Here is a 21,472-nt window from a genome sequence, read left to right as displayed (position 1 = left end):
ATCAAAATGATCTCAAAGTATATGGTTCATATATGTAATGAAGCCGTGGGTAGTGGTGAGAATGCAAACAAAGACATGATGAAAACTCAATGCAGAGAGTAATAAACTTGTGCAGGAAAAGGTGGCAATGACTGATATGATCAATAGTCCAAAGGATGGTGTGTTGGCAGCCACGATTGGTACGCTGGCATGTAGAAGGACGACCACAATCAGCATGAAAGACATGACTGTAACAAAATGATGGAGTAAGGAATTTGAATGATGGAAACCGCCTAGAACATATCAATGCAAACAGTAAGTGGCAACTAGTCAAAGTACAGTCACGATGGCATCGTCCAATAGGAGTTTTTTTATGGCTTATCAGTCAAATTTAGGTAAACAACTGGAAAACAGTCAAGAGAAAATCCACTCTTTCAAACAAATAAACCTTTGCGCGCTCTCAGAACGATTCTGCCATTGCTAAATGCATTTGTCTGCCATCATAGCCCTTGAAAGCTCAGGAGAATAGTAGCAAGAGGATTGAGAGCATCAAAATCATTTTGACAGTGGAGGTAAGGGTAGAAATAGAGTGTTGAAGCCGTGGAGAGATAAGTAGGCTAAATCAACGGAGATAGCGCCAGTTGGTTGCCCAGAATCTCATGAGAAATTTCAGGTAAGATGAGATTTGATTTGCTTCTATTTTGAAGGGGATCGCCGAGGTAAAGTCAGGATCCTGGTCGTCGAACCTTTTGTTAAGAACTGCCTATCATTTAAATGATTATTTCATTGTTTATGCCACGAGTCAACAAACTGAGGCATTTAAAACAGAGATTGAATGAGATAAGGGTAATATGGAGCGCAACTAAGCAGTCCACGAATCCAGTATTCACAATCCTTCTACAAGCAGCCAGGTATGATTTCATGACTTCAGTTAAACAAAGGTTTTTAATGCAAAAATCAAATGTAAAAATAGTGAAATTAATGAAATTGAGGGATAACTGGAGATAAACGTTCATGCATTGTCCACAAAGAAGTTTGTTCATAAGTATTGGTTGCATGAACTAAGGACTTTGAATAGGATTGAAACACGTAGCCTATGTGAAACAAACAGTCAACTACACATGTACATATGATCAGGCAGTTTGATCATTATTCAAATCTTAGTTCGATGCATTAAAAATGGACAATAAAAACAGAGTATTAGGTTTGAGTTTAAGCATTTGGGTCTATATTGCGCGCATTTGATTACACCAATAGTGCAGGGGTTTATACGAACCATTGAACAGTGAGCAGAGAAGTTTCTTTATGATGATTATATAACTAAAATAGCATTGTAAACTGACCATTAAACGATGAAGGGTCTCAGTTATATATAGTGTTGAAGATTAGTTATTGAATCCTGGTTTGCATGGTGAATTATACAGAGAGCAGAAGAACAATATTCTGAGATTACATTAAGAAACACAAAATTATGATATGATTATTTTGTTTTCTTATGTATTTCTATTTCAAACAGAGTATAGTTTTTTTTTACAGATATATATGAGGCAGAATGTTTGAATGTTTGAACAAAACAGGGTATTAAAACAGAGACTGTGTTGCTGCAAAAGGAAAAAAACAGAGGCCAAGTAGATTGATTTAAGTTGTTGAACAGGGCAGGTAAGCTTCTATGACTTGAAAATTTATTTTATGAAACAGTATTTGTTATTTGTCATTACAAAGGATGAAGTTAATGACAACAGAGGCTTATATTCAATGGTTTACAGAAACAATGACAACAAGGATAGAGCCAAAGTTCCAAATAGAAAACTGGAGGAAAGAAACCATAGAGAAGCTATATCAAGTAGGACTTGTAGGATTTTTGCAAAGATTTAGTGGCCACAGTGAAGAAGTAACAAGGGAATTTATAAACAATTACACTCAAGAACAAACAAGGGTAGGAAATGTAATAATTCTCGTGACTCAAGAATTCCTCTCACAAGCACTGGACCTCCCGATGATAGGAGAGAATTACCATAAGGGTTTGCATTTAAAGGAGAAAGCATGGACTTTCTTCCTTGAAAATAATAGAAAGGGAACCTTTGACAAGACCAAAGGTATACCCAAGGAGTGGTTCAATGAACCATGGGGCGAACTAGTTCTAATTATACAAAAATTCCTTACATGTGATAGGCGATACAGTGTTGCACATCTGTATCACATCAGACTCCTACAACACATTAAGGGGGAAGTTAAGATTAATCTACCATAATTCCTCTTTAGAAGCCTCCTAAATATGATAGAGTCGATAAAACATGAACATAAGCCAAGAGAAGCACAAATTTATCACCAGGGGTTGATAAAAATCTTGGTAGAATATCAAGTAAGATCACAGGGGATGATTTGGAGGGAATTCATGAGCAAAAGCCAATACAATGAACAGGTCAATGAGGAACAGAACAAGGTAGAGTAGGAAACTAGGGGGATTATGAGCTCACCTTTCTATCCCAGAACTAGAGCCAAAAAGAAAAACAATACAGTCATGCATGAAAATGAAATATCCATCATGTCCATTGCTAGGAGGTTTAGGAACAAGAGTCCAGCTAAGATAAATAGCAGGGATAAAGAAGTACAGGTAGCAGACACATGTTCAATAGAAAAACAGGCAAAGGATAACATTGAGAAAGAGGCATTTGAGAAAGATTCCTACTAAGATGATATAGCAGCAACATCCTTCGTGAAAACACACTAGAAATAAACAAAATTTTGGAAAAGCATTTGAAAGAAGAAAACAAAGCAAGTAAAAGGAATAATGCTAAGTTGGTTAAAGAAAATGAAAATTTAACTGAAGAAATAGGAAGGTTAAAAAGGAAGAATGATCTAATCTGCAAGTAGGCATTCAAATGGCTCAAAGAGAAGAACATGTGGAAAGCTAAGTATGAGAAGCAAAAAGTTAAGGCCACTTTATATAGAGAAGAACATGATACAGGTATGGACTATTTGATAAAAGCAGCACAGCAAGTAGCATCAGGGTCTGGAACTTCATCCGCAGCAGGGGTTAGGAGATCAAAAAGGAAGCAGCAAGCATGAGAACATGCTTGATGATCAGCAAGTGGGAGATGTTGGCCCTCGATTTTGGTCTATTTTTGCTTGAGGAAACTTACTTAATCCATATATTTTCCATCTATTTTCCACTATATCTATCCCATTTTGATGTATTTCATGTATATTCAGGTATTTAATTTTAATTTTGCAAATTCTAAAGTTTTTATGAAAATTTGATTCCAAGTGCAAATTTTTACAGATTCAAAGATTCTCGTAATAGCTATGTGGATGACATGTTTGCAAGACACTTGGGCGTGAGTTAGATGAATGGATGGATAGCTTGGGAACTAGGACTGAGTTAATTCCACTTGGTTCAGTCGGAACAAGCTTTATTAGGCCCATTCAAAGCTGGTCAACCATGACTAGTCACCTAGAAAATCCCTAGGAAATAGGGCAGTTTTGAGATTTTATGGGATTGACCATATTTGTTGAGATGGATTGGATGAGTTCAACTTAGATAGGTGAATATGAGTAGATATGATTGTTAAAAATATTATAGATCAGTTTTTTTCACAAAACTTCTATTTAAAAACAAGACTTTGATGGCTTATGTATGTAACTTTTGTATAATTTTATCCTGAGACATTTTGGAGTTTGAAACTAATTTGAAGAACCTGTTCTACTACTATTTTTCTATTCAATAATGTGGATGAGTGACTAAAGTTTCAACTTCTGATATCAATCTTCAAGTGTGAAAAGCAAGGGTGGAGGGCCCCCACTCCAAGCTAAGTACACTTCTTTGTTAGACTAGTTTAATTTTCCATAATCTGGTTATCTTAGAACTTGTTTATGTGCTTTGCTTCAGATTGGTTTATGGTTGATGTGTGATGATTTATTTTATTGAATCTTAGTTTGTTCATCACTTTAGTAAGATGGAATAATAAGGTGTTCAAGTTGAGCACTCCTTCTGTTAAATTGGTGGATTGAAGCTAGGTTTTTCCTTGATTACATGCAAGAAGTTTTTCTTATGTATTTTCAGTTTTCAATTGATAGCATTATGGTGAATGAATTATGATGGAAAATACCAAAGGTCTCTTAAGTTAAGAGCCTCTCTTCATTAATGATTTGTCCATCTTAAGCTATTGAGAATCCATTGTTTCTAATTTTTGTTCATCAAGTAATAATTGAGGAAGAATTGGACCTCTTAAGTTAAGAGCCATTTCAGCTTTTCTTCATTGCAAAGTGAATTGGAAATTGTTAATGTAGGTTTATATTAGTAATATGCACTTCATTTTAGCTTTCCTTCTTTAGTTTTTGAAGCTTTGTCTTTCAAGCTTGATTATACCTGATATCCATATATTGTGGACTTGCCTCCAAGTTTTACAAATCCGGATTGATAAAGAATACGTGTGTTAATTTGTGTGAATAAATTAGCTCAACAAGGACATTTCAAGTTAGAACTAGATTTAGAAGCATTTCTTAAAGTTTTGGATGCTTTTGAGAATCCATTCTTTCTAATTTCTGTTCATCAAGTAATAATGGAGGAAGAATTGGACCTCTTAAGTTAAGAGCCATTTCAGCTTTTCTTCATTGCAAAGTGAATTGGAAATTGTTAATGTAGGTTTGTATTAGTAATATGCACTTCATTTTAGCTTTCCTTCTTTAGTTTTTGAAGCTTTGTCTTTCAAGCTTGATTATACCTGATATCCATATATTGTGGACTTGCCTCCAAGTTTTACAAATCCGGATTGATAAAGAATACGTGTGTTAATTTGTTTGAATAAATTAGCTCAACAAGGACATTTCAAGTTAGAACTAGATTTAGAAGCATTTCTTAAAGTTGTGTTTCAAGTTTATTTTTCAACATTCTCTTATACTTGAGGAAAGTACATATTTTCCCAAAATAGTGTAGGATAGGTTTTTTTCCAAGGAAAAAGCATAATTTTCATTAAGATTGTTATGAAAATTACATGTTGTATGCCAGCATTGTGTTATGCTTTCTCTACTGTCTGATGATGGAGTTATGTGTTACTTAAATATTACAAAATCCTTCAATAAATTTAAGGTCCAAAAACTGTGTACAAACTGTTTAGTGGATTGTTCTACATATAATGAAAGCGAAACAAAAAAAACCAAAGAGACCAAAAAATGGATTGATCCAGTCTATCAATCCCTGGAACCTACCTCCACATCTATATACGGCTTGTGATAAACTTGGAAGAAGTCACCATTTCTGTATTCCTGTATTACCCATTTTCCTCTATTCAACGGTGTAGCCTCTTTGGAAAGAACGTCAGCGACTTCATTCCTTTCCCTGTAAATGTGACAGCAGACAAAAGATTCAAACTGTGATTTCGGACCAATTGTTTCTTCCAATAGATCTCTGAGTGTGTGCACGTGACAGTGAAAAGTTCCATTTATCCAGTTTATGATGAGCTGAGAGTCCCCAAAGATTTGGATCGAGGGGCAATGTTTTTACAGGGCAAAAAGCAGAAGGTGTCTGAGGCTATTGAGTTCGGCATAGTTGTTTGTGCCCCTTCCTATCCCCACTTTCAATTTGAAGTTTGCTACCTCTGATAGGTGTAGTATGGCTCCTCCCCAACAACCTTTAGCATTGGCAGAGCCATCAAAGTAAGCCCAAGGCTGGTTCTTATCAATAGTTTCAAGGACAATAATTCAGGGGGGCTGGGGCAAGGGTCTTTTTCTTAGAGAAGAGAGTTGTAGATAGCTAGGATGTTATTACACAGAGCTGCACCCAAAATATTTTTGTCCTGAAAATTTCTGGAATTCCTGGTTATCCAAATACCACAGCAGAAGATGAGTGGCAAGTTTTTTTGTCTCAAGTTTTCTGATTTTGACCACCAAGTCTCCCAGGCTTCTTTACTATTGTTGTCATTCCATTGACAGGGAATATTATGCCCCTGAGTGATAGTATTCCAGATCTCAATTGAGACTGGACAGAATAAGAAAAGGTGGTCTGTGTCCTTAGTGGTGGAGTTGCAGAGGCTGCATCTTGACAGCCCATGGATGTTGCGCTTAGCCAGGTTGTGATCAGTGGGAATCTTGTTGGAGAGGATATCCCAAAAGAGGAGTCTCAATTTGTGGGGGGCTTTCAGCTTCCAGAGAGAACTCCACCACCAACATTGAGGACCAGTGGCACGAAATTCCATTAAGGAATCAAAACCTGCTTTGGGGGAATGGTTTCCTGTGGCAGCCTTGGCCCATATAAGCCTGTCTTCTCTATCTGAGATCTTAACATTTTCTTCTTCTAGGCCACCAATAAAACCAGCCCAATCCTCCCTCCACTTGCCACTGATTCCCAAGGTGTCAAAGTCCTTCCAACGCCTATGAGGGGCTTCCTCCGAACCAACCTCTTGAATGTGAGCCAGGAGGGTATGATCCGTCTCCCTGAGTTCCCTTCTCATATCATGTGGGAGGATGTGGAAATTCCCACTACCAGCCCAAGGATCCACCCCTATTCTGATTTGAGTACCATTCCCCACCTTCCAAACTAGTCCATATTTTATGATGTTCATTGAGTGAATGATTGTCTTCTAGATGATTGAGGCCCCCGAATGGTGGTACTAAGTACTATGGATCCAATCAATGGGGTATAGTGGAAAGATATACTTGTTGTAGATTACTTCGGTCTAGAGTCTGTTTGATGAGATAATTTGCCAGACCAATTTTGCTCCCAGGGCTTTTTTAAAATCTTGAGGCTCCTTTAGGCCCTAGCCGCCCCACTTTCTAGGCTTAGCTATCCGATCCCAGTTTACCCAAGCGAAGATTTTTCCATCAGCTTGTCCCCACCAAAGTAACCTGCAGCAAATCTGTTTGATTCTGTGGAGGATGCCTTTGGGGATCCAGGCCAAAGACATCCAATAGACCAGGATAGCCTCTAGAACTGATTTAATAAGGGTGAGTCTCCCAGCCCTGGAGAGCCATCTCTGTTGCTAGATATTTATGCGGCCTTCAATCTTTGCAATCAGCCAAGCCCAGTCAGCAATGCGGTATCCATTAGGTTTGAGACGAAACCCCAGGTATCTTAGACCAGCATCCAAGTCATGTCGCACAAAAGCAAAGTGTTGGGAGGCAAAGTGTTGCTCGTTAGGATGGCAGGAGCTGAAAGTAATCGTTGATTTTGTGGAGTTCGGCTCCATTCCTGTAGCTTTGCAAAATAAAGTTAAAATTGCCTTGAAAGTAGAGGAGTCACTAAGGGACCCGTTTAGAAAAAAATAGAATATCATCAACAAAGAGAAGGTGAGAGATGGTAGTCCTGTCACTGATCTTGACACCCCTTAGCGAGCCATTGTTCTGGAAACAGATATGAGTCTGTTGAGACCTTCCATTATCAGTAGAAACAAGAGAGGGGAGAGATGGAAACCTTGTCAGAGTCCCCTTTCAGCATGAAAAAAGTTTGAGGGTGCACCATTTATCAGGTACATTGAAAGAGACTCCAAAGAAACAGCTACCCACCCACTTGATGAACTGGTGGGGAAAACCAATATGGGTTAGAATGAGCTTAAGGTAGGTCCAGTTAACTCTGTCGAAGGCTTTAGACAGACCAATTTTTAGAATGGAGGCCTTTATCCAATCAGATTTGATTGAATGGAGCATTTCCTGTGCACTGCAAATAGCTTCCTAGATATGGTGGTGGCTAAGGAATGAAAATTGCTCTTTTGAGATCATTCTTGAGAGGATGGGTTTAATACTAAGGGCTATGATTTTGGAAAAAATATTATAGATGCAATTACAGAGAGAGATGGGCCCAAAATCATCAAAGGATTGGGGGTTATCCACTTTGGGGATAAGGGCAAGGAAGGTAGAGTTAAAAGCCTCAGGCATAACCCCTGTGATTCGGCAGTCTTCTGCAGCTAGCAACAGGTCTTGACCAATGAGCTCAAAAAAAGTAATGAAAAATTCAATTGGCCAACCATCTGGCCCTAGACTTTTATCTTTGCCCATGCTTTTGAGGGTCGCCTCCAGCTCAGCTAGAGTGATAGGGGCATTCAGAATCTCCTTGTCCTCTTCCTCGACGAAAAGGGGGATTGCCTCTGTAACTTGGAGAATCTCCACTATGTTAGCTTCCCTGGGTCTCTTGTAGATGTCTGAGAAATGTCTGACTCCTAGGTCCGCTAGCTGAGCGAAAGTGTTGGCTTCTCTTCCATTTTTGTCTCTTAGGCCCCATATGGTGTTGATGTTCCTCCTACCTCTGGTGAACTATTGGAAGAACTTGGTGTTTTAGTCTCATGCTTTAAGCCAAGTTGCCCTGCTCTTAACCCTCCAAGTCTCTTCAATTCTTTGAAGGATTTTAAGTTTTCCCTTTTCTAGCTTGACCAGATGTTCCTTGGATTCGAAGGTAGAGTAGCTCAACAAGCCCCAAGAGTCAAGGAGGGCCAGCTCAGCCTCAATTTTAGCCCGTTCCTTATCCTCCTCCAATTTTTAATTCTTGATCTAGGCTATTATTACATGCTTAAGCTGATTCAAATTTTGAGTTATAATAGAACCTAGTGAAAGCCCCTCTTCCCTGTTAAAATGTGTCCAGCTCTTGGTTATCAGGTCTTGGAAACTAGCATCCCCAATCCAAACAACATTAAATTTGAAAGGGGATCTCGGCTTCTTGGCCTCATCTTCCAGCTCCAGAAATATAGGGGAGTGGTCAGAGCAACCTCCCGTGCCAACCCAATGTCTAATGCGCCCAAGTCCGTTGAGAAGATTGGGCCTGATGAGGAAGCGGTCAAGACGACGGGCCAGTGCATGGACCCCAATTCGACGATTTCTCCAGGTAGGCACTTTGCGGGCCGAATCGAGGTTAAGGAGCTCATGGTCATCTAGAAGCTTCTCAAAATAGTCGGTTAGGGCATCAGATTGGGCTCTGTGTCCCCAGGATTCAGCCAACCCCGGGGAAAAGTTTAGATCTCCCCCAATAATAATGTCATTCGACTGCATGAAATCCTGTTGGAGGAGACTGTCCCAGAAAGCCTCCCTGTGATGGCAAGGCCCGTAGATGTTTAAAATTCTCAGAGAGATGAGGGCGAGTTTGAGATGATATCCGCACCCAGAAAACCATGCCCGCCCCAAGCATTGCAAATTTTGACTGTGAGGTTTTTGAACCCCAGAGCGAGTCCACCTAAGCGACCTTTGACATCCCGGTAGAAGAAAATCCAGTCGGGTAGAAAAAATTTTAGGGTATTGTGGATCAACATTCCATCCCCAAGAGTTTCTTGGAGCATTAAAAAATCTAGATTATGAGAGTTACAGAGTCTTTTGAAAGCCAGTTTTTTGTCAGGGTTGGCCAGCCCCCTACAATTGAAGGAGAAGCCTTTCATGGGTTCACTGAGGCAGGGTTCCCCTTTTCTCTAAGGACCTGATCGATGGGGGATTGGATGCCTGGGGCCACCTCAAAGTTGGCTCTTTTAATGGCTTTAGAGATGCGGGATTGTCTGCCCTGAGGGGCTTTCAGGGGGGAGAGGGTCACCCTCCAATCCGTATGCATGGAGGGAAGGGGGAATGGATCACAGATTGTAACGGTGGGGAGAGCCAGAGGTCAAGGCCATGGGGGTTTCATTGGAAGGGAGGTGGCTAAGGGTACAGGAGGAGGGAAAGGATGGGGGAGGGGCTGAAATCACCGGGCAAGTAATTTGGCTCAGCTTGGGCAGGAAAGAGATTAAATTTGAGGTAATCAAACTAGAAATAGAAACTTCGATAAAATTAACAGACGGAGAAACAAAGATAGGAGTATAGGAGGTACCCGTGAATCCCACGCCTTCTTTGGAGTGAGCCCTAGTGCTCGGTGCCGCAGAGTGCAAGGAGTCGGGTCCCGGGAGGCAGGATGGAGTAGGAAGCTGTCTACTGGTGGCCTTAGATAGCCTGGACTGCATCTCTGAGATCTCTGCCATTCCCAAATCTTTCTAAGTGAATGTCGCTGCCAACCCTTTTGGAGGGGATGGTCTATGCCCTGTGACTAGGGGGCATTCCTTGTAGAGATGGCCAACCTCATGGCATTTTCGGCACCTGAAGGGGATACCCTCGTAATCCAACTCCTACCAACGCGTTGTAGAACCCATGTGGAACTGATAGCTCTCCACCAGGCCGTCCCTGGTGTCCAAATGAACTAAAATGTGGGCCATCGCCAGAATACCTGTGTCCATGTAGGATCTGTCATGGTCGAGGTAGGTGCCCAAGTCATCTTCGATGATCCTGAAGATTTCCTCTGACCAAAACTGAAGCGGGAGGCTAGGCAAACGAACCCATATCGGCCCTGCTCCTAAACTTTCCTTTTCTGGGTCGAAAAGAGTGGACCATCATTTTAGGAGTACTGGGGTCATTTCTATATGCCAGAAATGGGTGAGAATCCAGTTGACGTCTTCGGGCTTGTCGAAAATAAGGGCAAACCATCCATGAGAGAGCGCCAACACTGTGGGAAGCTGCGGAAAAACATTCCCCCACACCTCTATGGTCCATTTCTTTAGCCGTCCTGGAGTGTAGTTTCGGCCGTGGACTCGCCTGACTAGGACTATATTCTTAGTTAGGGCTACCTTTTCCATGCCGATGCCTTCCCCAAAAACCAGAGATCTCCCTCGTTCCCGGGTTTTGGAGCGCTTAGATGACTTAACCTTTTTTTCCCTAGGGTTCGGGTGGTCCAGCTGGGAGTTATCTTCTCTGCCCGAACTGAGTTCAGGGTCCAAATCCCTTACTTCCTCGTTGTCCGGCTCGTTATTGACAATACCTTCAAAGAACCCGGAGGGTTGGGGTTTTTCCTTAAAATAGCCTAACTGCGAGCAAGCCTGTGAACATTCTGGAAGGTTGTTTTGGATATTAGGGCCGCAATGGTCACTGTGAGGCTCCACAGTTCCAAGAAATGGTTCGTCTTGAAACCCTAGGCAGAGACCTTCGCTGCCTTGAATAGCTTCAGTGACCTGGAGCTGGCTATTCCAAGCTAGAAGATCGTTAGGAGATGGGATAGAAAGAAAAGGGGTGGAAGAACCCTCAATAGGGTTTATAAAACCCTCGGTGACCGTTACTCTCAGTTGAGAGATCTCCAATCCTGACAAGGAAGTTTCCATGTCTACCAGCCCATAAATAACTTGGTCAACCTGAGCTGCCGGCGCGCTGTTCATTTCCAAAACAACCCCCCCTTGTGGCAATGAATGGGAGGCCACAAATATTTCAGATTCTGGGCAGTTGTCTGATGAGTAATCCACGAGTTCCTCCTCGTAACCCTCTTCCATTACAAAGATTAGGAGCTAGTGGGTTGGGACGCAGGGTCACGGAGTAACTGCTTAAGGTGAGACAGGAAGCTAATAGTAACCGCGTAGTGAAACCTTATTCCCTTAACCCGTTGTGAATCTTTTACAGGTCTTGACCCGTGGCGGTTAGAGCTCGGGACTTGTGGAGCGGCTAGACTCCCAAGACCATAAAAAAATGAAAGCCGTGACAGAGGAGGGATGGAACCGAGGGTGGGTGCTTCACGAGAAAGGGCAAGCCAACAGAATGGTGGTAAGAGAGCTGACATCTGCCAAGGGAAGCCCACTTGCCTGGTTTAAACTGCCAGATGAAGGAAGGAAATGCACTAGGTTTTTGCATATGCTAGATGAGAAGAGTTAATGGTTGGAGATGAGAATCCTCCTGGGGTCGAATTTCTTCGCTTCCTCCTTGGTTTCCTCATCGCTTATGCAACAATAGTGTAGGATAGTTATATAGAGGAATAAATAAATTGATAAAAATATTAAAGAAAAAAATTGCATAAAAATAATGGTTCACTCTTGCATGAATAATTATTCAAATCATTGTTCAATACTCATTTTGAGATGATTTTAGGGAAAAATGCAAGTGAAACAATCCTATTTTGAAAAAACATATGGGCTCATTCTTAAAATTCATTTCTATACAAAGTATCCCTTGAATTCTAGTTACTAACCTAATTTGAATCTCAAACAAAAAAGATATGGCCAAAATAGTTACTAGGTCTCAAGCAATCAATTCAAGGATAGACTTACTAAAGTCATGATTTGAAGGATTTAATGGAAATATTTTTATAAACTATTTCTAAGGGGGATATCTCTTGGAATGTAGTTTCCAACCCAATTTAAATAACCTCAATCTAACATCATATGAATAATCCATGCTCGAATTACTAACTGCTTTCTATAAAATCTGCATTGTGACAATTCTACATCTTGACTATTCATCAACATATTTCACATACTAAATCATCGTATTTTCAAAAATATTTCTAAGGGAGATATAATTCAAGTCTATTTCAAGTCACAATTTTAATCATCCCATTTATAGGTCAGTGAAAAGTTATGCCACATTTAGTGATTGCATATCGTAAAATGAGCATAGTAAAACTTTGTCTCCCAGGTATGATTATTAGCATTTTTGTGATATCAAGTCAAGGGATATTAAAAACTTATTTTTATTGGACATGAAAAAATCAACCTACTTTAATCTATAATTTCAATCACATCAATATGATACTTAATGAAAATGTTATGTTCTAGATAGTGATTATTGATCTATGGAAAAATCACAAGTAAGTCCATCATGGAGCATGCTCTTCATCATGTTTAGCACATAATTTTAATTAAGCTAGAAAATTTGATTGTAATTGAAGTATCCATATGAATCCACTTCAATTGGGCTTTGGAATCACTCCAATTAGGCATAAAATAAATATTTTATGTACAAAATATTGTTGGGAGGTTCAGTCTAGCCACCACTTCTTAGTAGGTAAATAAATGCAATTTTATTCATCTATTTTGACAAGTGGTTTTCTTTTTTCCCATAAGGAAAAAGTCATAATTTCTATTAATATGGAGAAATTACATTTTGCAGATGCTGATGCATATTCATATTGTGGTCCAGAGGCCAGCCTTGTACAAAAAAACCCTGTATGTCTTGACCTCCACGCAGGGAGTCCTTGTAATTGTAACTAGATATGTCCAAAACTTCGAAGAAACATGATGTAAAACACATTACATTTCAGCTCTACGCAGAGAGCACTGCTGTAACTGGTTCATATATAATGATGTATATACATGTAAATAACATATGTCAAAAACCACATAAAAATAGATACTGATTATATGAGGGTCTGAGACCCATTCCTAGTAAGGTCATCAAAAGGTCTGTGGTAGTGCTGATGGAAGGTTCCATCAATCTCCTCCTGGATCAGCCAGTCGTCTCATTGTCTGTGCGCTGCTTCTTTAGATAGCTGGTCCGCATCAGTGTTCTGTTCCCTGTAGATATGGCGACAGACAAAGGATTCAAAAGATGTGATCAGTCTTTTTGCCTCATCAAGAATATGTCTCAAAGAGAATGCATAGCAATGAGATGCATCGTTCAGCCAGTTGCAAACAATTTGTGAATCACCAAATAGTTGTAGGCAGCTGCAATGTTTTTGTAATGCAAATTGTATGATATGTTTTGCTGTGCTTAATTCAGCAAAATTGTTGGTGCCTCTGCCAAGCTTAATCTGGATCTTGTAACAATGTGCATCGTTGAGGTATAGAATCGCTCCTCCACCGCAGCTTGCTTCTTGAGCAGAGCCATCAAAAAAATCCCAAGGCTTCGATTTGTCAATACTTATAGGCCTGTTAGTGCAGGGGGGGGCAATAGAAACTACCTCAGGTAGTAAGTCATAATCAACAATAGTGTGACTCAGAATAATAGGCCAATGAGGTGCCTTGTTTTGAAAAATAATCTGGTTCCGAGCTATCCATATTGCCCAGCAAACAAGCAATGGCATGTTGATGGATTTTCCAGTATGATCTCGGCACCAACAGCTCCAAGCCTCCATTATATTCAGACCCTGCCAGTCTTTGAGGGAAGGATAGTGAGCAGAAATATTTTGCCAAAAGTCTTTAGTAACATTGCATTTTAAAAAAAGATGTTCAGTGCTTTCCTCTTCTATACAGTAGAGATGGCATCTGAATGGTCCATGAAATGATCGCTTAATAAGATTGGTTCCAGTAGGGATTTTTTCGAAGAGTATATTCCACATTAAAAGGCGAGTGCGTGGGGCAGCTCCAAGCTTCCAGAGATCTTTCCAGATGGGGAGGATATTCGGGGGCTTGAATGATTCCATGAGCTTTAAGTATCCCAATCTAGGGGAGTATATACCGTGTTTTGCAATGGCCCAGATAATCTCATCAAGGCCTTCAGTGAGTCTGATATGAGCCTGTGTGAGAGCATCTATAAAGTCCTGCCATTCTTGCTGCCACTGTTCAGGGATATCTAAAGTACGAGAAGTTTCCCAAGCCTGTTGAAGAAAGGTAGAATTGTCACTATCTCCAATGTGTTTGATATGCGTAATACCTCTGCTGTGAAGGTGCCTTATCAGTCCTTCAGATAATCTATGAATATTGCCGCACCCCACCCATGGATCCACCCCTATCCGTACGTTATTTCCTTCCTTAATGCGCCAAGTAATGCCTTCCCGCAATAGAGGTAGTGAGTGGAGAACAGCTTTCCAAATATTGGATATATTGTGTCCAGGTTCATGCTGTTGACGAAACCAATCCATAAGGTGTGATGGCTTGATGTATTTAACTTGAGCGACACGAGACCATAGGCTATCTGTAGTCAAGAGATGCCAACCAAGTTTGGCTGCCAAAGCTTTGGCAAAGAAATCAAGTTTCTTAATGCCCCAACCTCCCTAGCGTTTGGGTCTAGCAATGGTGTCCCATTTAACCCAGGCAAATAGCTTCCCTGTGTGGTGACCTTTCCATAAAAATCTAGCACAAATACTTTGTAGTCTGCACAGGATGCCTCGAGGTATCCAAGCTAAAGTCATCCAGTAAACTGGTGTGACTTCAATAACAGCTTTAATGAGGATCAATCTCCCAGCTCTTGAAAGATATTTATGATACCATACCTGCAATCTTTTCTCCATCTTTGCTATTAACCAAGTCCAATCTACAATCCTGTAACCGAGGGGTTTTAGTCTGTATCCCAGATATTTGATGCCGTCGGCTAGGTTTAATGAGGTGAAGGGGAATATATGGGATGCATATGTAGATTCATGACGAGTGCAACCAACAGCCGTGATTGTAGATTTGCTTTCGTTTATCATCATGCCTGTGGCCTGTTGGAAGAGTACAAATATATGTTGGAGAGTAGTGACATCACCTATGCATCCATTTAGAAATATGAGAATATCATCCACAAATAATAGGTGAGTAAGATAAAAATTATCAGAGATATTGATGCTGGTGATCTGATTCCTATCCCGAGCATATGTGATGAGTCTACTTAAGTCTTCCATAATGAGTAGGAATAGAAGTGGAGATAGGGGGCATCCTTGCCTGAGTCCTCTTTCTGAGGTAAAGAAAGATGTGGCTTCACCATTGAGTAGAACACTGTATGATACGTCAGTAATGCAGCTCATTATCCATTTAATGTAGCTATAAGGAAAGCCAAGGTGAGTCAGAAGCAACCTGATATAAAGCCAGTTGGCTCTATCGAAGGCTTTGGAAAGATTCGCCTTTAGTATCATACCTTTTTGTTTTTTGATATGAAGAGAGTGTAGGAGCTCCTGAGCGGTAGCGATGGCTTCATGTATCTGCCTGTGATTGAGGAAAGCGAATTGTTTAGGGGATATGTGGCGAGATAATATAGTCTTCAGACGATTGCCGATTATCTTGGCAATAATTTTGTATAGGCAATTGCAGAGGGATATGGGTCTGAAGTCATTGAATGAGACCGGATGGTTGACTTTTGGGATAAGAGCTATGAATGTGGATTTGATAGCAGATGATATTCTGCCATTTCTTTTGCAGTGCTCAATAATATTGAGAAGATCATTGCCCAGGATATCAAGGAAAGCAATGTAAAATTTGATGGTCCATCCATCTGGGCCAGGGCTTTTATCTTTCTTAAACCATTTAATGGTGGCTTCTAGTTCTTCCATGGTCACTTCCTTTATGAGATCGTCATAATCTTCTTGTAGAACGAATCTGGGGAATTTTTCAGCCACTCTCATTATCTCTAGAATATTAACATCTCTGGGGGCTCTATAAATGCCTTTGAAGTGTTCTGTGGCTAATCTAGCTAGGTTCCTCTGTGATGTAATATTCTGATTCTGTTCATCCCTCAATTCCCATATAGTGTTGATAGCTTTGCGTCCATTGGCAAATTTGTGGTAGAATTTTGTATTGTCATCCCCCTCTGTAAGCCATATAGCCCTGCTCCGAAGCCTCCAGCTTTCTTCTCTTTCCTTCAGAATCTGTGATCGTTTGGCAACGAGGGAGGTGTAATGTTCTTTGCTTTCCTGGTTAGGGAAGATACCATCAGAATAGTCCTCATATGATGCTATAATCCTCTCAGCCTCCTTCAAAGTATGGTCATCACGGATGCGCTTCTGGTGTGCCCAGTGCTTGGAGATTCTCTTGAGCTCGGTTAGTTTCCTAATAAAACCTTCAGTAAGGTTTTCATTATCCCTAATAGGATTGTTCTGCCAATAATCAGTAACCAGCTGAATGTAGGAGGGGTCCTTTAACCATGAGGAATTGAATTTGAAAGGGCTCTTGATCTTGTTATTGATGGCGGCCGTCTCCAAGAAAATAGGACGATGGTCATAGATGCCTCCAGATCCGACCCATTGCCTTATGCGCGGAAGTATGTTATATAGAGTTTCCTTAATCAAAAATCTATCTAATCTTCTGGCCAAGCTCTGATCTCCTCTTCGATTGTTATTCCAAGTATGTTGTAACCTGGCAGTGGGTATGTCTACCCAATGATGCTCCTCCAACAGATTGGATATAGTATCCGAAAAAGTGTCCACCTGGGCTGAGTGCCCCCACGATTCACAAAAGCCCATGGTGAAGTTTAAGTCTCCTCCAAGAATAATGTTGTCCTCCTGTAATAGATCAGATTCTAGTAAGGCTCTCCAATAGGTGGCCCTATCAGAACATGGGCCATATACATTGATAACCCGTATGTCCATTTCCATGGAGAGAACATAAACGTCCAAGCCAATGAAACCTCTGCCTCCCCAAATGTTTCTGATCTTTAATGCTCTATTATGGATCCCAATAGCTAAGCCACCAGATCTCCCTGATGCATCTAAAGCATGAAATGTCCAGTTAGGCATCTAGGAATTGAGAGACTGGATTAGGGGGTCTGCAGGACAGAGGGTCTCTTGCAGAAATATGATGTCAGATTGAGAAAGGGTAAGCAGTCTCATGAGAGCTAGTTTTTTGGGTGAACTAGCAAAACCCCTGCAGTTATATGATAGAAATTTCATGTAGGATGGGGGGCTGGGCCATTCTTCTCTCTAAGGGCCCTGAGGATGGTTTGCTATCGCCCAATGGCGACTTCAGCATCAGCAGTGTGTCTAGCTTTGGTTATGCGAGAGGGACAACCCCGAGATTGTTTATGGGGGACAGGAGCAGATTCAGTATCAAGACCAATAGCATCAGGGCCTCTGTCTTTCGATCTAGATCGAAGGGAGTATCGAGGGGATGCAGGGGGGGATGGGGCAGGGAGGGCGGTGTTAGAGGAGGTGATTAGAGAAGGCATACTCGGGGATAAGGCAGGAGATGGGGTCGAAATGGAGCAAAAAAGAGAGGGAGGGGGAAGGGGGTCAGTGAAATTGTGGGATGCCACCGAGGGATTAGTATACGAGTGAGATGGCGTGCAAATGATATGATGAGGTGCATTGCCTTCGAAATTGAATAAATCTGGAGGAATATAAGAGGAGAAAGAGACAAACGTACCCGTAGTAACATCGCCCTCCTATTCAGTATCTTCTTGAGTGGGGGTTGGCGATGAGTGGATAGGGTTCTCGACTGAGGTGCTCGGACGATCTTGTGGTTCTCCTTTGTCCATATTTTCCATCGCCTGAGTCTCCTCCATCGGTGGCCGAGGTGGAAGGTGCGGGGGTCACTCTGAATCCCCTTCCTGATCAAGCTCCTTGCCCTTGCGAAGAAGTGGACAATCTCTGTATAGATGTCCTACTTTGTGACATCTTCGACATCTATACGGGATTCCTTCATAGTCTATAATCTGCTTGCGTGCCGTGTCCCTCCATTGTATAGTAATATATTCTTGTAGTCCACCCCTGGTGTCCAGGTTGATGAGAAGTCGGGCGTAAGCCATCATACCAGTGTGAAGATAGGATTTGTCATAATCCATGTAAGTGCCAATTGCATTCCCAATTCTTCCGAAGATGTCTTCAGACCAATACTGTAATGGAAGACCTGGAAGCCGAACCCATACAGGCCTTATACCAATCTGCTCAGTTTTGGGGTCAAACATGGGAGTCCAACGCTTAAGGAGAACCGGAGTGTGTTCGAAGTGCCAGTAAGAGGACAAGACCCAATTTGTATGGTCGGCACGAGCGAACCTTAACGCAAACCATCCTCTCACAAAAGTTTGCACGAATGGGATGTCCACCAGATGATGTCCCCAAACTTCAAAGGCCTAGGTCTTCAAGCGTGCAGCCGAGTAGTTCCGTCCCCTGATGCGACCCACCAGGACCCTGTCTGCAAAATCCATGATTTCGCCCCACTGGATGTCCTCCTCAAGTCTGAGAAAGATGTCGTCGGCTTTGGACTTGAAGCATCTCTATTTCTTCTTAGGGCCAGAGGTCGGTGGAGGGTTCCGAGCTCGATTCGAAAGCGGGGAGGTACCAAAATCGCGAGGAGGGTTAGGGTTTGATGATTTTTTACAAGTGGTTTTCAAAGTCAAAGTTTTTGAAATTAATAGATGAAAGTATGAAATATAAACATTCAAGTCAAGCAAAGTGGAAAATCCTCTAATGTTGAATTCATCAAGAAAGCTCAAAGCCTTTGGAGATTACTTTTAGGTACTAACCAACAACCCTACAATGCTTGAAGATGGATAGAGATCAAGGTAAATAACATGACGTTAGCCATAAAAAGAAGAATTCAAGTTCCATATCATGGCAAGTCACATCTACTATCAAAGAAGGCTCTTAGAATCCATTTATAATGTCATTCATCAACCATGTTCTAAGTCAATTTCCTTCCTCCAAGCTTCATAATTCATGCATGTTGAAGTCCATACTTCCATTGTGTTATTATTTAGCCAATCTTAAACTAACATCTAACTAATACCACATCATGGCTTCATCTTACTTTTCTTTCACAAGGTTACGATACTTCCTTACTCCATTCGCCCCTTCTTCCATCCTTAAATATATATATATGTATATATATATATATATATATCCTTAAATATATATATGTATATATATATATATATATATATATATATATATATATATATATATATATGAAAATGATAAGAAGAAAAATAATGAGTCTAGTTATGAACACCCAGTTTTTGTTGGAATAAGGAATTATTTGGGGGGGGGGGGGGGGTGAATCAGTAATAGTGAGATTCTTTAAAAAATTTACTGAATATGATTTTTGTCTCTTTCTCTATTGTCTGTTACTTATGAGAGAATTAATTCATAGAGAAAGTGAGTAGAAAGTTTAAGCATTCATATGTTCATATAATATACCACAAGAGCAGCACACACATATTGACACGGGTGTTTTCACATGGAAACCTAGATGGAAGAAACCACCAATTTGTTGTTGTTTATGATGTAATTTAAGCACCTACTTAATTACATCAGTTTTTTTGTGAGCACCCACTCATTGGAGTCACCAACCCCCTTAGGTTAGCAAGTACCAACTTTCCAAGAGGCACCAACCTCCTCTGAATGAAGGCTATAACCTGCTCTTGCCACTGTTCTACTTCATACAATTTTCAAACTGAAAATAGAGACATATAAAATTACAAATAAAATACATATCCGGTTGGCTACAAAAACAAAGTGTTCTCTCAGTCATCTACTATTCCAAATATTCCCTTGGTCTCATAAAGCAACACTCTATCCTCTTCTCATAATAGCATATCCTCAGCCCTCTGCCTTCTCTCACGCATACTCTCTATTGCACACCCTTCAACTCTGCTCTCGTTGTTCGTTTCACGGCACTTTATCTGCCCTTGGTGCTCAACACATCAATAATACACTTTACACCCCACCTTACTCGATGGTTGTCAACGGTTTTGATCATCTGTTTCACACTGCACAAAGTTTTCTCTGTTCACTGTTTCCATATTGCCCGAGTGTACCTCGGTATGGCTCCTCCTGTTGTCGTTACATCTAATGGATGAATTTTTTCATGGCATTAAACATAGGAATGGGTTGTTGAGTTCTTCACTAACTCCCTATGTAATCCTCCATACTGAGAATTTAATCTCAGGCAACCTGCACACTCTACCGTAACTTCCTATGCTTATTCATTGCTCCACAAAGCTTGAAAGTACTCAGAAATGGACACTTTGTCCCTTATTTAAATCTAGAAGACATGCATGGGAAGTAGGAAATGTATTTCTTCATCTCATTAGTTCTTCTTTGTGGACCGTTGTCCTTGTTGCCTTGTCTCAACACTTTCTTCCAATCCCATTGACTCTATAAACCAACTCTATTGATTCACATTTAATTTCTAGCTACCAACCCATCCATCCTTTTAATTCTTTGTACTATTATATTGGAGCCCCAACATATCATAACTCATACAAAAGAAACATTACTATATCACACAGCTCTGATACCTTTACCCCCTTAGCGCTTAGCTCCCTAAACGTTTCCTTTCTCATAAGACTGAGCTTTTGACCATTGGCTTAGCTTACCATTATAGCGTTATATCAAATCCCCTTCATATCATAACTTTTTCAAACTCCCGATTCTGTTTTAGCTCCATCTATTTAGCCCTTATCTCCTTTGGTATCCACACGACCATGTGAAATACAATGCACATGCTCCTTTAACCTTTTCAAATGCCATTTGCACAGGAGTTTTGAGGTCCTCAGCCTCCGATATACTGACCTCTAAGATGACATCATGTTCTTGTCATTTCTCCACATGGAACCTCCTGAGTGGTGACACGTGTCACCCTCATTTTCCCCATTAGACCACCGAAAATGCCAAAAAAATTTGTCACATGTCCACTGGATTGCCACGTCATGCTGATGTCATTTGCCACTTCATCTTCTTAGATCCAATCACATGTAGCCATGTGTCCTTCTAGAGGAGAGAGAAGGGGTCCCATCAAGCCTTGGTTTTGTAGCGAAAACCTTTATTAATCTAGCTCAGTGCTTTTAACAATATCAGCAGCTCCATATATCATAATTTCTCAAAATTCAAATGTTAAGAAGTTCTGAGGTTTTAATGGCTTCAAAACTCTGATATTATGATAACCTCATACTCTAATGTCTCGATCTCTAAGGTTCTAATATTCTTCGACCTCTGATATATCCTACTCTCATATTTTCTGACCTCCGATATTCATCTTTGTGCTCTACTGGCCTACGATATTTTGGCATTCTTAGGACTTCAAGACCCTAACTTCGAAAGACCATAACTTTTGATCTGGGAGGCCATTTTCAGAATTCCACACACCATTGGAAATCTCTTTCAGATAAT

At 40.8% G+C, this 21,472-nt stretch overlaps 2 protein-coding genes across 2 annotated transcripts; both read right to left on the bottom strand.

The window, feature by feature from the left end:
* Window positions 1-13,192: 13,192 nt before the first annotated feature.
* On the bottom strand, window positions 13,193-17,101 carry LOC149242409 (uncharacterized). The gene is made up of 5 exons (XM_089370824.1): window positions 15,508-17,101; window positions 15,315-15,368; window positions 14,885-15,138; window positions 14,662-14,793; window positions 13,193-14,512 (listed from the first exon to the last, which is right to left on the bottom strand). Exons 1-5 carry the CDS (start codon window positions 17,099-17,101, stop codon window positions 13,193-13,195), a joined length of 3,354 nt encoding a protein of 1,117 aa, XP_089226950.1.
* A 791-nt stretch (window positions 17,102-17,892) lies between these two features.
* Window positions 17,893-18,267, bottom strand: LOC149242408 (uncharacterized). The gene has a single exon (XM_089370823.1). It carries the CDS (start codon window positions 18,265-18,267, stop codon window positions 17,893-17,895), a length of 375 nt encoding a protein of 124 aa, XP_089226949.1.
* Between the last annotated feature and the right edge of the window lie 3,205 nt (window positions 18,268-21,472).

The sequence above is a fragment of the Pinus tabuliformis genome, chromosome 8 (genome assembly GCF_031772625.1).
Source record: "Pinus tabuliformis cultivar Carrire ecotype Pingquan chromosome 8, CPIR1, whole genome shotgun sequence".
NCBI lineage: Eukaryota > Viridiplantae > Streptophyta > Pinopsida > Pinales > Pinaceae > Pinus > Pinus tabuliformis.
The sequence above is the reverse complement of the archived record's forward strand: the minus strand, read 5'-3'. Positions and strand labels throughout refer to the sequence as shown.

What these genes read in the sequence shown, in the direction of transcription:
- LOC149242409 (XM_089370824.1), bottom strand. Translation starts at nt 17,101, where the DNA reads ATGCCTAACTGGACATTTCATGCTTTAGATGCATCAGGGAGATCTGGT. An exon ending in AGATGGAGAAAAGATTGCAG is followed by an intron (nt 14,794 to 14,884) that starts GTATGGTATCAT and finishes GGATGACTTTAG; the next exon opens with CTTGGATACCTCGAGGCATC. An exon ending in TAGACCCAAACGCTAGGGAG is followed by an intron (nt 14,513 to 14,661) that starts GTTGGGGCATTA and finishes TTTCGTCAACAG; the next exon opens with CATGAACCTGGACACAATAT.
- LOC149242408 (XM_089370823.1), bottom strand. Translation starts at nt 18,267, where the DNA reads ATGTTTGACCCCAAAACTGAGCAGATTGGTATAAGGCCTGTATGGGTT.